Source organism: Protopterus annectens, chromosome 5.part0 (genome assembly GCF_019279795.1).
Source record: "Protopterus annectens isolate FY-2018-M chromosome 5.part0, PAN1.0, whole genome shotgun sequence".
NCBI classification, from domain to species: Eukaryota; Metazoa; Chordata; order Ceratodontiformes; family Protopteridae; genus Protopterus; species Protopterus annectens.
In genome coordinates this window covers 1,365,936,104-1,365,950,217 of record NC_056735.1, presented here as the reverse complement: position 1 = coordinate 1,365,950,217, position 14,114 = coordinate 1,365,936,104, and the positions used below count along the sequence as shown (strand labels likewise).

At 41.1% G+C, this 14,114-nt stretch overlaps 1 protein-coding gene across 4 annotated transcripts in view; it reads right to left on the bottom strand.

Moving 5' to 3' along the window:
- RAMAC (RNA guanine-7 methyltransferase activating subunit) overlaps positions 1-12,295 on the bottom strand; it is a 34,624-nt gene extending 22,329 nt beyond the window's left edge. For 2 of the 4 annotated variants that reach the window (XM_044071168.1, XM_044071171.1), the window contains exons 1-2: positions 12,158-12,295; positions 3,559-3,729 (exon numbers count right to left, since the gene is read on the bottom strand). In XM_044071168.1, the coding sequence (XP_043927103.1) occupies positions 3,559-3,722 (164 nt within the window). In that variant the 5' untranslated portion in view covers positions 3,723-3,729; positions 12,158-12,295. Of the gene's footprint in view, positions 1-3,558; positions 3,737-11,146; positions 12,070-12,157 lie in introns of those variants that run through there. The other 2 variants (XM_044071169.1, XM_044071170.1) reach the window with 2 other exon arrangements.
- Between the last annotated feature and the right edge of the window lie 1,819 nt (positions 12,296-14,114).

Here is a 14,114-nt window from a genome sequence, read left to right as displayed (position 1 = left end):
TAGGAGATTACTAGGCTAATGGCTCAAGAGCCCTTACAAGCAAAATCAATTTTACCAAGATTTTACCCAATTTTCTCTCTCTAGAGAAAAGATAAGGGTCAGCAAGTGAGGCTTTGACAATTTTTACAGACTGCCTCTGTCCATAAGGGACATGGGAGTCACCCCAGGAATGAATTTGCAATTTCCCATCCATTGGTCCATATTGCATTTGAAGATGGTCAGGGAAGGGCTCTGCTTCATGTGACTAGGAAGCCTATTCTAGAGGAATGACAATCTCTGGGACACATCTGTCTCTCCAGCATGATTTATTCATGTCAGAAATAAGGTTCAGATCCTTGCAATGGATAACCATCATGCAGCTAGTTTCGTGACTATGCAACATTTTTATCAGGGATGGATCAGAGATGGCCTTGTAGTCAGGCATAGATCACCCCTCAGTAATTGGTAGGAAAATGAATACAGAGATGGGGCTTTTAACTGGTCCACATATGACATGCTGGTTATACCCTGTATATGTCTGGTGAGAAACCTCTGAGGATGCTCCAATTGTTGCAGGTGCCTGGCAAGGTACAAGTCAAAGGGTGCATTGTGCATTGTACTCAATTTGTCTGATGAGGGCAGAGTACAGTGATACTAGGACAACCTTAGATATGGATGCTATACCATTATTTATAAGCCAAGCAGCACAGAAGGACTGCATCACCACCGTGGACACAAGGAGGTAAAAGTTCAGATTACTATCTATCCAAGTACCCAGAACTCTCATCACTGGGTCCACTCTTGGGGATGTGCTATTAATGCTGTAAATTTGCAGGGGTATTTGGATTTCCCAAAGGGTATTATTATGCACTTACTCACATTTAGTTTGAGGCCATAGCTCTGGCATCAATCATTAGTCTGAATCAGTCCTTCCTGTAGGATATCAACAGAGTGTGGCGAGTCAGCGATTGCCCTCAACTTGCAGTCATCGGCAAACTTGATCAGCCAAAGGCCAAACATTTACCTTGACATCAGAGATGTACATCCCAAACAGGAGGATGCCCAGCACTCAGCCTAGTGGTATTCCACTGGTGACTGGCCACTTGCTGGATGTGGATTCTCCAACTCTACTAACGTGTCCTATCCATGAGCCATTTGGCTATCCATCGGAGGACGTAGAGGTTTATGCCAAATTTTGAGAGTTATCTACAATACCCAAGTCAGGTACTGTGTCAAATGCCTTGGCCAAATCAATGCAAGTGGTATGCACTAACGCTCATCCCTAACCCAGTCTGAGCAAGCGGGATCTGCCCTGGACTTATGAAAAAAAAAATAGACTAATATATTGCTACTCAGCCGTATTCCTCTAGAAATGGAGCAAAGACAAGAGTAAAAGCCACATATTTCAAAGCCCCTATGCTGAAGGATAACACTGTCCAAGCTGCAAAATCCTTTACTAATGCATTCTACGGGCACCTACAAGAATGCATGGATCGTGCCATCCCAAGCAAAACCAAGACTCATTCCTCCAAGAAAAGGAAACCAGTCTTGTTTCCTCCCCTATGGCAGGAGTCCACTAGTACAGAGCAGAGTAAAATCCCAAGAAGGGAAGACATCCCTGATCAGTATCAGCAAAAAGCTACAATCCCTCATAAAATCATCCAAGGCGAGCTTCGAAAGAAAAATTGCCAAGGACTCCAAAGATAACCACAAGGCATTCTTTAGCTATGTCAAGAATCTAAGTGGTAATGCTCAGATCTGCTCTGAGTTAGTGCAGAATGGCACAAAATACACTGAACCAACCACATATCACCAACATCCCGGCAGACCGGTCCAGCGCAAACTTCACCCCCCCTTTCACCCCCAGAAGGGCCCATAACCATACCAGAAGAATGTAGAATCCCTGAAATCAGACACTCGGGTTAAAACAGCCCTCTCCAAAGCCAAAAACACAGCATCAATGGGACCGGACGGTGTCCCAGGCTGCGTCCTACATGAGTTCAAAGATGAACTAAACCCTCACCTAAACACACTGTTCAAATTCAGCCTCTCCACAGGCTATGTAGCCATAGAGTGCAGCACAGCAACGGTCATTCCGCCCTACAAAGGTGGAGCCACAACAGACCCCGGGAACTATCATCCTATAAGCCGGACTAGCTTGGTCTGCAAGGCTGTGGAGTGCATCACCATGGAACTCATTAACAGAGACATTGGGAACCTCGAAACACTGGACCCTACCAAGATCGGCTTTGTTAAGAGCAGATCATGCCTCCTAAACTTGATGGACTTCTTTGAGACAGTTACCAAGGGTATAGAGAGAAAAGTGGTACACACAGCCTACCTAGTCCTCGCAAAGGCCTTCAACATCATTCCCCATTCTGGTATTATAGACAAACTCACCAGCCTGAACATAAACCCCTACGTCACAAGATGGGTTGCCAAATGGCTCACGGACAGAACTCACATGGTGAGAGTTGCGGGAGCTAGGCCCGACTCTAAACCAGTTACAAGTGGCATTCCCCAGGGCTCAGTCCTAGGACCCCTCCTGTTCGGCATATACTTCTTAGAGGTACAGGCAAGCACAGGAGGACTGTGGCTGACCAAGTTCACAGACGACTGCAAACTAGGGCCTATAATTGACTCTTTGGCTGACACAGACATCCTCCAAAATGGTCTCACTGACAGATACCTGGTGTCAAAATCATGGCCTCAGGCTAAATGCCAAAAAGTGCATAGTCATCCCCCTTTGGAAAAAAAGTACCCACAAACTACCACATAGGTGGCAGTCCCCTAAATACGGAAGATGTAATAAGGGATCTGGGGACCCAAGTAGATAGTAATCACACCACTGATAATCACATTGGCAAAGTGGTTAGAAAATCCTTCTACGTGGCCCACCTAATCACAAAAGGGTTCGCATCCGGATCAAAAGAGGTCATTGTGCCCCTCCACTATCACACCCATCTTAGAGTACAACGCCCCATTTGGGATGTACCTTACAAGACACCTACAACAATTGGAAAGACCACAGAAGTACCTCACCAAGAGGATCACTGGCCTCAAACAGATGTTCTATGCAGCTCGACTGAAGAAACTCCAGCTGTACTCGGTTGCATACCGCCTGGTCAGAGGTGATCTCTGCCTGACATATAAAGCCATGTCTAACCCAGAATTGATGGACATGCTCCACCTAAAGAAAACCTTATCCCCTCAAGCCATATGCTCTAGGGATCTAAACCTCACCACAACAATAATAGGATGTGCTGGAGGGACAGATTCCTGTCCCAGAGACTTCCCATGCTTTGGAACAAGATTCCCATCTACATTAGGCAGAGCTCTTTGCTAACACGTTTCAAAAGAAACACCGACGAATGGATGGGAAACAAAGTTTACCCCGGGGATCACTTCAGTTCTGGCTAGGCATATAAATACCTTCGGGCAGATAGCCCAAGTACCTACCTATGAACCTATATATGAAGACTTTTACAGGAACCAATCAAACATCATCCACACAAAACACCATACTACTAAACAAGGACGACGATATAGATTTAGGTTACAGGAAAAGTAATGTCTTACCTATTCTCTCGGTTTCTCTGGCTGCCACCTTCTATACCGTTCCAGTCTTCCATTATGGGTGGAGTATCTTTAGAACACTTTTTGTGCTCCTGATAATCCTGATCACAATCTGTGAATCGAGAAGCAAATTCTTCTTCATAATTCGGGATGTCTTCTCCAGGCATTCTGTAACTAAAAACTTATGTAAATTTAGAATACTGAAAGAATGTTACAAAACACCTCAATTATTAAATATTCTGCACAGCTATCACAGAGTATGACAACTGTTCCCTATCTATCATGGGCTGTGACTCAAAAATAATATGTACTGTGCACCAGAAGATTCTAACAAAACCAGAAAATTCCACACTGCACAGCTGTGCATCAGGGACAGGACTGCATACGATCACAATAGCATAGTACCAGACCAAACTGCGGACTGTGGCAGTTCCATTTACATTTGCTTGAGCATACTGGTTCACACTATCACATGCCCATGTTTTCTCTCTCCTCTTTATACTCACAATTTAGCGAGTTTTGGGCAGTCCCAGGGTGAGTGTTGCTGGGTGAACGGGTTATCTTTTTTTTTTCTTTTGGAGGTTCTGCAAATTTAAAGCAAGATAATTAAGTCCTTGAAAATGAGGCAGAAGGGAATGGGGGAGGATTTTCTCTACTGCAAAAAAACACCTTTGTCATTTATGACAAAATCTCAAACTGAGGAACTCAAGAATACACGACATATTGTGCAATCAAGCTGTCCTTTAGAAGTTTTTGTTACATGCTCAAATAGAACAGCTTAAAAATACGTGTGTGTTATTGAACTGTCATAGGTCTGTAGGCAAGTACTAAGCTAGCTGCCCCTGTGGGACATTTTAAGCAAAGCCAATTTCCCATTTTGTGCCCAAAATAACCTATTCCATTTAGATATAGATTGGCCTTACCCATTCCATGGCTAGTAATTATATAGATTACCTTTAATGTGAATAGCCGGGATTATACCATAAATAATTTGAGGGGATCCATGCATGGGATAAAGCATTTAGGAGCTGCATCTGTCCATTAGTAGTACAAGGCGCAGTCCTGGGTTAAAATGGACAGGGATGAACTCTTATGTGGATGGAGTGTGTCTACCTTAGCAGCAGTATCGTCCGAGTGATGTGCCTGTCCCTCCAAACTGTTTAGATCCCTAGACTGAGTATTTCTAATGCCATCTGACTTGCTGATGTGCAGTAAATCTGTCAGTAAAGGGCTGGAGGATACCTTGTATGCCAGACACAGGTCACGTCTTAGCAGTCTGTAAGATACACCATGTAGTGAAAGGGATCTGAGTCCGTCCATGTACGGTATGTTAAGGCCTTGTATCCTTTTAGTAAAGTAGCTCTGTGGGTGTTCCAGTTGTATGTGTCTGGACAAAAACATAAAGGAGGCATTATATTCAATGATTGGCCTAATGAGGGCTGAGTGAAGGTGGACAATGACATCCCTAGATCTAGGCACAATCCCTTTGTTTATAGCCTGTGCACTAGAGAGAGACTTTCTTACAACAACAGACAGGTTGGTAAAAAGTTAGGTCACTGTCCTCATAGGTTAACAAATCCAGAACACCTCTGATCAATCAGAAACTACTATATACGCGAGCTATCTTTTATGAATTATTGTACTCAGGCTATCATATATGAGCTACTATGATTAAGCTAGTCTGACACAAGGTCATAGGGATTCTCAATTTGAGCAAAGCAGATTTAGTAGGGCACCTTGAAGTGTACTATACTTTTCTGGGCAAATGAGAATGAACTGTGTACTACAAATTTCCTTGGGCACACTAGGCTTTGAGTTGTACATCAAGAAAAAAAGTGGATTTGGCAGTCTCCATGCGGTCTTAGCTCAAGACTGAATTATCTAAATGCAACAGTACCACAGGATATGCAACTTCCTGGGGCTGAACACTATTTAAAAATACATGTCTCACATTTTATATCCCATTTTACACAGTTGGAATACATTCTATACATGTGTAGTCTAACACAGAACAAGCACCCCACATGACTGAAATTATTATGCATGTCATGGGCTACTTACATTAAAAAAACAAAAAATCTTGTACACCACACTCCCCTTTAATATACTCATAACATGCTCTCTACATAGTCTATGAAATAGCATGCATTATTTTACAATGAAAACGGCAATTTATTTATACTACACATGTCAAAGGCTACTTAAAAAATCTGTATCACCAATAAGCATTTTTAATAAGTGTAGCTAGTCAGTCTCCAGTATTATGGTCAACTCGAAAACATTTCAAACATTTGTCTAATTTCCTTGATATGTTTTTAGATTATGAAGACTACCTGGACCCTAGTCATTCTTTTCACATAAATCTTATTGCATTACAGCAAGCACAGTTTAGAAGGGCTACTTCAGTAGCCTTTCTCTGCAATGTTTATCAGTTTTTATAGTTTCCATTTCCCTGTAACAGGACTGGTTGGGACAGTTCTGGCTCTTCTTCCCAGAATTTTGACATACTTGTTTATATACAGGTCTGCAATTCCTGCCATAAAGACTTATTTCTTCATCATATTCAATGTAAGACAGTTTGCTAGTTTTACCAAAAATGTTAGCTTCAGGCTGGAAACTTCCCCACGTCCCATATAGTGCCTTTTTTAGGCAAAGTTCAAATGACGAATTCACCACCGTAACAGGAACAGGCAAGCAAAAACTGAGGGTGATACTACTCAACACTAGAAGTCTAAATCTCAAAATGCACTCACTCGAGGCACTCCTTAAAATGGAGAACATCTATATCTGTGCAGTAACTGAGACCTGGTTCAAGGCTCCAGAGAGCACCCCTGCACTACCAGGCTATAAAACCCATACCAAACTTTTCAGCCATGTAACCTGGACCGGAACACCAAAGGCGGAGGTGTGTCTATATTCATTAAGGATATCCACACCTCCAGGCTAGTTGCTCAGCATAATGCAGCGAAGGTTATCCAAGTGCAACTACCTCTGGGCAAACCTGCAATCCAAATTGTAGCTTGCTACAGATCCCCCACCATGCCTCAGGATTCCCACTCCTCTTTTCCTGATGTACTGGAAAATATTAGGGTTCAACCAAACACCTTAATAATGGGCGATTTCAACTACTCCATCATTAAATGGGAAAACTACTCGTGTATCAACTCCTTCGCTCAACGCTTTCTGGAATTCATTAACTCCAGTGCCCTGGATCAACTTATCCACATCCCCACCAGGGGCAACAATATCCTAGATCTAGTGATTACCAACATGAGTGACCAGTGTTCCACACCTGAAGTCAACGCCTTATTGGTCTGATCAGCCCATAAGCTAATTAGCCTAGATATCCACACCCTGCCCCCACCCCCCATTAAGGAAACCACTGTAAAAATTTTCTCCAAAGCCAACTTCATGCTTCTTAAGACAGAAGTGGTGAACTTCATAACACCCATGCAGATGGACAATACAGTTACAACTACTGAATCCTACACAATTGCTCTTTATAAGCACCTTACACAAGTGCATGGATCGTGCTATCCCAAACAGAACCAAGATGCTATCCTCCAAAAAAAGGAAGCCAATCTGGTGGTCCCCTGCCATAAACAAACTGTACAACAGAAGGAAGACACTGTTGCAAAAAAGAGAGTAAAATCCCATGAGTGGAGGAGCTCCCTGGTCAGCCTCTAAGAAGCTGCGATCCCTGATAAAATCCTCCAAAGCTAGTTATGAAAACAAAAATTGCCAATGATTCTACAGACAACCACAAAGCATTCTATAGCTATGTCAAGAATCTCAATGGCAACACTCAGATCTGCTCTGAGTTACAGCACAATGGCACTAAATATACAGACCCCAACTGATATTGCCAACATCCTGGCAGATAGGTTCAGTGCTAACTTTAGCTCCCTACTCACTCCCTAAAGAGCCCATCTCTATACCGGAAGAATGCAAAGTTACTGTAATCACAGCTGCATAGGTAAAAACCACACTCTCCAAAGCCAAGAACAAAGCATCCATGGGACCAGACAACATCCCAGGTTGCATTCTACACGAACTACAGAACAAACTGGCACCTCCCACCTAAGTACCATGTTCAATCATAGCCTCATGTCAGTCTTTGTGCCCACTGAATGGTGCACAGCGATGGTTATCCCACTCCACAAGGGGGGAGCCACCACGGACCCTGGGAACTACCACCCCATTAGCCTGACGAGCCTGGTCTGCAAGGCCATGGAACGTATCATCATAGAACTTATAAACAAAGACATTGGTAATCTCCAAACTCTGGACCCCACCCAGTTCGGGTTTGTAAAAGGCAGATCACGTCTCCTAACCCCACAGACTTCTTTGAAGCAGTCACCAAAGCCGTAGACGAGGGTAAGGTTGTTCACACAGTCTATCTAGACCCTGACAAGGCTTTCAACACCATCCCCCACTCTGGAATTATAGATAAACTCACTAAACTAGGTATACATCCTTATGTCACAAAATGGGTTTCCAACTGACTCACTGACAGAACCCACACTGAAAACAGACTCCAAATCTGACTTCAGACCAGTGCCATGTGGAGTACCACAGGGTTCAGTCCTGGGTCCTCTCCTGTTTGGCATCTACTTCTTTGAAGTACAGGCTAACACAGAAGGTCTTTGGTTAACGAAGTTCACAGATGACTGCAAACTAGGAGCCATAATCGAAACTCCTAACGATGTGGACATCTACAAAAGGGCCTTACTGAGACAGATGCCTGGTGTCAAAGCCATGGCCTCAAGCTCAATGCCAAAAAGTGCAATGTCACCCCCTTTGGTAAAAACTCTGTACCCATGAACTATAACATAGGCAGTAGTATACTTAACATGGAAAGTGTGATAAGAGACCTTGGGACAGAGGTGGACAGTAGTCTCTCCTTTGATAATCACATCACAACAGTAGTCAGGAAATCCTTTTACGTGGCACACCTCATCACAAAAGGTTTCTCATCCAGAAAAAAAGAGGTCATTGTTCCCCTCTACTCATCATACCCATTATAGAGTAAAACGCCCCTTTTGGTATGTACCTCACAAGACATGTACAACAACTGGAAAGGCTGCAGAAATACCTCACAAAGAGGATTATCGGCCTCAAACAGATGCCCTATGCAGACCATCTCAAAAAACTCCAGCTTTACTCCGTCGCATATCGCCTACTCATAGGTGATCTTTGCCTAACATACAAAGCTATGTAAACCCAGAGCTGTTGGACGTGCTCCACTTAAAGTCCCAATCCCTCCGAGCTACACACTCTAGGGGCCTAAACCTTGCCACCACAATAAACAAAACATGCCGGAGGGATAGATTCCGGTCCCAGAGACTTCCCATACTCTGGAATAAACTACCTATCTATGGCAAACAAAGCTACTCATTAGCACTCTTCAAGAAAAATCTTGATGATTGGATAGGAAATAGGAAATTCACCCCGGGGATCACTTCTGTGGCTCTGCTCAACAGTGGCACAGGAAAATAATTTTCTTGGGTGGCAAAAGCCAGGGTACCTTTTGGGTGGGCTTGTATAGGCCATAGGGCCCATAGCCTATTACCTAGCTATGAACATCTGCATACTTACTTCATCTCTATTCCACAATCAGCAACTCTTTTGGACTCTCTCTCATAATAGTATCTTCATCTCCTACTGCTTTCTTTCTAGCATTTATTTGCCTTTGTATTTTCAGACATTAGGAAAAAACTAAAGTGGGTAACCTGCTTTTTAAAATTCTGGACATTAACAAAGCTATTGTAAGATATATAGTCACTGCACTGGAACATTCATATAACTCACAATTGTGACATAGCAATCCTCAGTTTTCTGCTTTTAACAATCATTTATGTTTGCATAACACTTGCCCTTCTTTTTTTCTGGTAAACATGCTCTATTCAACACACCAGCTATGTACAGTTTACTTATATACAAGCCTGTGCTGTATTTCATTCATGAGCTACACTCCTACAGTTTCTTGAAGGTACCCTGCACAAAGATTTATTCAATATTCTTTATAAAGGTTTGAGGTCTGTTTTGACTTGAACTTTTCTGCAGAAATATTTGTGGAAATCCTCACATACATATACTATTGCTAACGGTTCTTTTTCTATCTCAGCATCTCTCCCGTCTGCACATGTTAATACTCATGACCAGCGGACAAATTCTGACTAGCAGCTACTTACAAAACATTATTCAAGGTCATACCACTGTAATGCTGGTGTATTTCTTTCACAGTATTTCAAACTAGCCTCATGTTGAAAGTGCAACTACCAAGCTAATTCTCTCACTCTTTCTAATAGTTTAGTTTACTCAGAAGCACAATTATCCAAAACACATTGATACTAGAAATGTCTGTAATGCCTGCTGTTCTTCTGGCCCTGGGTTTTATACAACTGCTCAGACTTCTTCTAGATCAGGTTTCAGACTCTCTACAATCAGAATATGACCCATATACTTCAGAATTTCTATTCTTATTACTTAACTTAAAATTAGGCCACAATAACAGACGGTCAGTTATTACAGCAAACTTCAAAGCCTTCAAATACTTGTGCAACAGCTTTGGTGCTGATGAAATGCCAAACAGTAGTCTAAGGACTCTGTCCCTTCCTTAATGGTATACAAGATGTGCAATATTTGAAGCTAGCTTCCTCTGCCAGAATCTAGGATCAGCATCCAGTGCTGTAAAGTATCATTTGGCAATCTTTAGACCAACAATTCAAATGTAAGCAATTAGGTAATGCTCTCTAACTTACTCTAAGTCACTTTGCTGAGATCTTGTGGATTAATACACCTTTGAGATCTTGTGGATTAATACACCTTTGAGATCTTGTGGATTAATACAGCTGTGCATCTTATTTTTCATTACCACACTTCAATACAACACACCCTTTTGGTTGGTTCTTACTGCCTCCTAATGAAACATTTGCTTCCCATTTACTCCTGAAGGCTAGTAATACTTTCTTTGGAGCAGGTAGCACTGGCACATAATGCTTGTACTTGCATGTGTGAAATTAACTTGGCATATGTCTTAAACTTGTAAACAACTGGGATAGTGAAGCATAGAGCACTGCTATGGGTGTGCACAGTATTTAAGACGCCTCTCCAAATGTGTACCAGTTCTGTATAATGCAATCCTTATTTTACATTGCGACTTAAGTTAGTCTTTCAAAAAGCTAGGAAAGGTGAACCTACCAAATATGAAGACATTGCATTTAAAGAAGTACATTAACATGAAACAAGATCCTGTACTACTTTATATCCACATATCAGCAGCTTTTAAAATAATAGTGTTACCCACGGCTATTAAGAACGTGCATACAATTTTCTGTTTAGTACCTTCAAATCCCATACTCTGCTCCAAAAGTTACCTTCTAACAAAATATTACATTCTATATACATGTCTAGTTTAAATTCAACATTTGTATTAACATTCAGAAATGCTTTCCAACAGTCTGGCTTGCAATGCTTGGTTAGCTGCTAGTGAATAATAAGCTAACATCAAATGAATCAGTTTAAGCACAGATACACAAGAGGGTGCACTGTTGTATTGACAAATACATTTCTGAAGGCAAAAAATAACCTTATTATCTTCTAGTTATGAGTCATGTGGCCGCCGAAAATGCACTTAGTCTAGATCAGCAGGTGAGTCCACATTTGTGAAAAACATTTCAATGTAGGCCTGTAAGATACGCTGAAAATGGGTGACCGATGACTTTTTATGAGGTGGGGGTATTGCGGAACAGAGACTGTTTTGTTGGTATATACTTGAGAGTAAAGATACAGTGGCGCCGTGCTTTTCAGTTTTGTAGACTTGATCTCGGCTACCCCACTGCTTGGCTTGCACTTCAGCCGACAATGGCGATCATTGCGTGTTCTGAGAAAGGACGTAAGGAGGTTTATTAAAGTTCTTGCTTGATATTTCTGGATTGTATTAAATGTGATTGTGTTGCTTAGAACTCTACCAACAGCGAACTGTTTATTTTTGACTGGTTACGCGCTGAAACGGCCTATTGGAATTTGGGAAGTTGTACTGAAAAGACAGGCTCGTCTTAAGACGTACTGCCGGTCAATGGCGACCTTTTGTCTGCGTTTCTTTGCATTAACAGCGTGGTTCCTTCTACTCTTGGCCGGTTGTGAAACGTCAGTTTCATCTTTAAACTTGATTATAGGGGGAGGTTGTAGCGGTCCACTCTAGTTCTACAATTTTCGCGATCGTTTGTATTTTTTCTCTGCAGAGAGTTTGAGTGACGTTGATAACAGTAAAACAGGCACATGGGTTAAAAAATAGAAGAGAAATAAACTTTGACGGCGTCCACGTTATGTCTGCTAGTATGTGCTTTTTAATGATGGTGTCATTTTGGTCGATACGATTGGAATAGTTGTCAGCTGATGCCTTTGAAGAAGGTTCGTTTGTGTTTCTTGTGTCAGAATTGTTTTAAATTAGTCAAAAATGCCTTGCTTCAAAAATTATGTGCAGTTCAAAATACAAGCGATGTTAATGCAGTGCATGATATGGAAAGGGTCGCTTTAGTATCGTTTTACATAAAATGATATCGTAAGTTATGAATGTATTATTTTACTAAATACTTACGGCAACGTTTGAAAGCCCGTAGAGTTGTCAGAGGTGCTTTGAGCAAGAAAACCGTCAGTTAGTAAAATCGCAGTCTATTTGTAAATGTTTTGTTGGCTTGAGCTCGCTAAGGGAGGTGAGGGAGAGAAAAAGTGGGCGGTGCTGATGACGTTTACAAGGAATTTGGTGGGTGTTTTGTTGTTACAGATTCCTCGCCGGCGTAATAAACACTGTAACGAAGTGGCTTGGAGGAACTGGAAAACGTGGATTAAGGAATTTGTTTATTTTTCTGTCTGCAGTCTAAAAAGATAACCGTATACAAAGTTGATAGATGTGACTCTTGTTGCTCCAGACTCGAGGATTGTTTTCTCCTCCGTTCGAGATCATTGGCTGTTTTAATAGTATTTAGAATTTTTCAGTTTAGATTTTTTTTGTTATGTTTCTGGCTCATATTGATTTTTAACCTGCCTTTTTCAAAGACTTGAATGTATGAGGTTGCCGCTTAATGTATAATGTTCTGCATATCTGCTTCTGTCACCAAAATATAAACTGGTTATACTGTATTATGGGCGTTTTATTCATGCTTTCTGTGGAAAATGTTGTTGCTGTTAGTGGAAAGTGACGATTTAATGTATTGAGTGTGTCATGTTTTGTGGGGAATGGTACAAGTGGTGATTTAAAACTTTGCGTGGAGTGGTAAAATTGTATCTGAACCTCCCCCAGATTTTTTAAATCACGTAGTACTTGATCTTTCAGACCATAAGCAACTAGCTACATGGGTAGAGTTATGGTCTTGTGTGTAGTAGATCTTTGATTTGAGTCCATGACAGGCAGAATATGTCTGTAAATGCGTTAATTGATGGTATGCTTGTTGTCGATACTAGTTATAATTATTTTACAGTCCAGTCTTCATTGTGTCATTGTGCTGTTCCTTATTTTAAATGACTTGGGCGTGTTTTGAGTTGCTATGTCTGGTGGAATGTGGATAATGGCAGTACTTAAGGAATCTACAGCTTTCCCAACATACAGTACTTGGATACCTATGGTCAGGAGTGATAGTAGGGGGTGAGAAGTTAGTCCTATGGCAGTAGTGTTTCAGTGTTTCCTTGACTGCAGGTTAAATTTTTTAAATTTTGATAGGGGATCACTTCTGTGTCTATGCTCGACGGCGGCACAGGAAAATAACTTTCTTGGGTGGCATAAGCCAGTGAACCTTGTTGGCTAGGCTTACATAGGCCCATTGGGGCCGATAGCCTAGTACCTACCTATGAACCTATTCTTCTGTCACTGGCACTTTGATACTTAATTGTATCAATTATTTTCATTCCAAGAGTAACAATACCAACAAAAAGCTAACTGTCATGTTTCTGTTCAACAACATGAAAACTTTTTCTGAATACAGTTGTCTTTGGCTTTTATACTTCTTACAAACATGAAACAACATACTCTTTGTAGAATTTACTACAAAATAGGGCACATTTTCTTTTGGTGACTACCGCACAATAGTATGAGATTTTAATTTCAACTGTGTGAGCATTTTCCTTAACTTTAATTGCTCTTTTCTTATCTACATTTCTGTTACAATACATCTTGCATCTCTTTTTCATCTCCATTACTTTACTTGCAAACAACTATTTTATATTTTCTTCACATTTTTATCTTACATCAGTTACTAGTTTTTAACAGTGTACTAGTAATTTAAAGTGTTCTGCTTTTGATAAGGTAGGTCTGTTTCATTTAAAAGACTGGCCACTGTCATTTCTTATACAACAAATAATGCTATTTTTTTTTATTAACAAATCATACAACTCAAATTCAGTCACTCACCCTCCTTCAGTTTAACAGCAAACATCTACAGGCCCTGCAAAACACTACCCTTGTAAAGAGCAAATGGCAAATTCTTTCTTTGCTTAATTTCTCATCCTTTTTAAGAAAATTGAATAATTAAATATCTTCAAGACTTCTTCCCTAACATTAT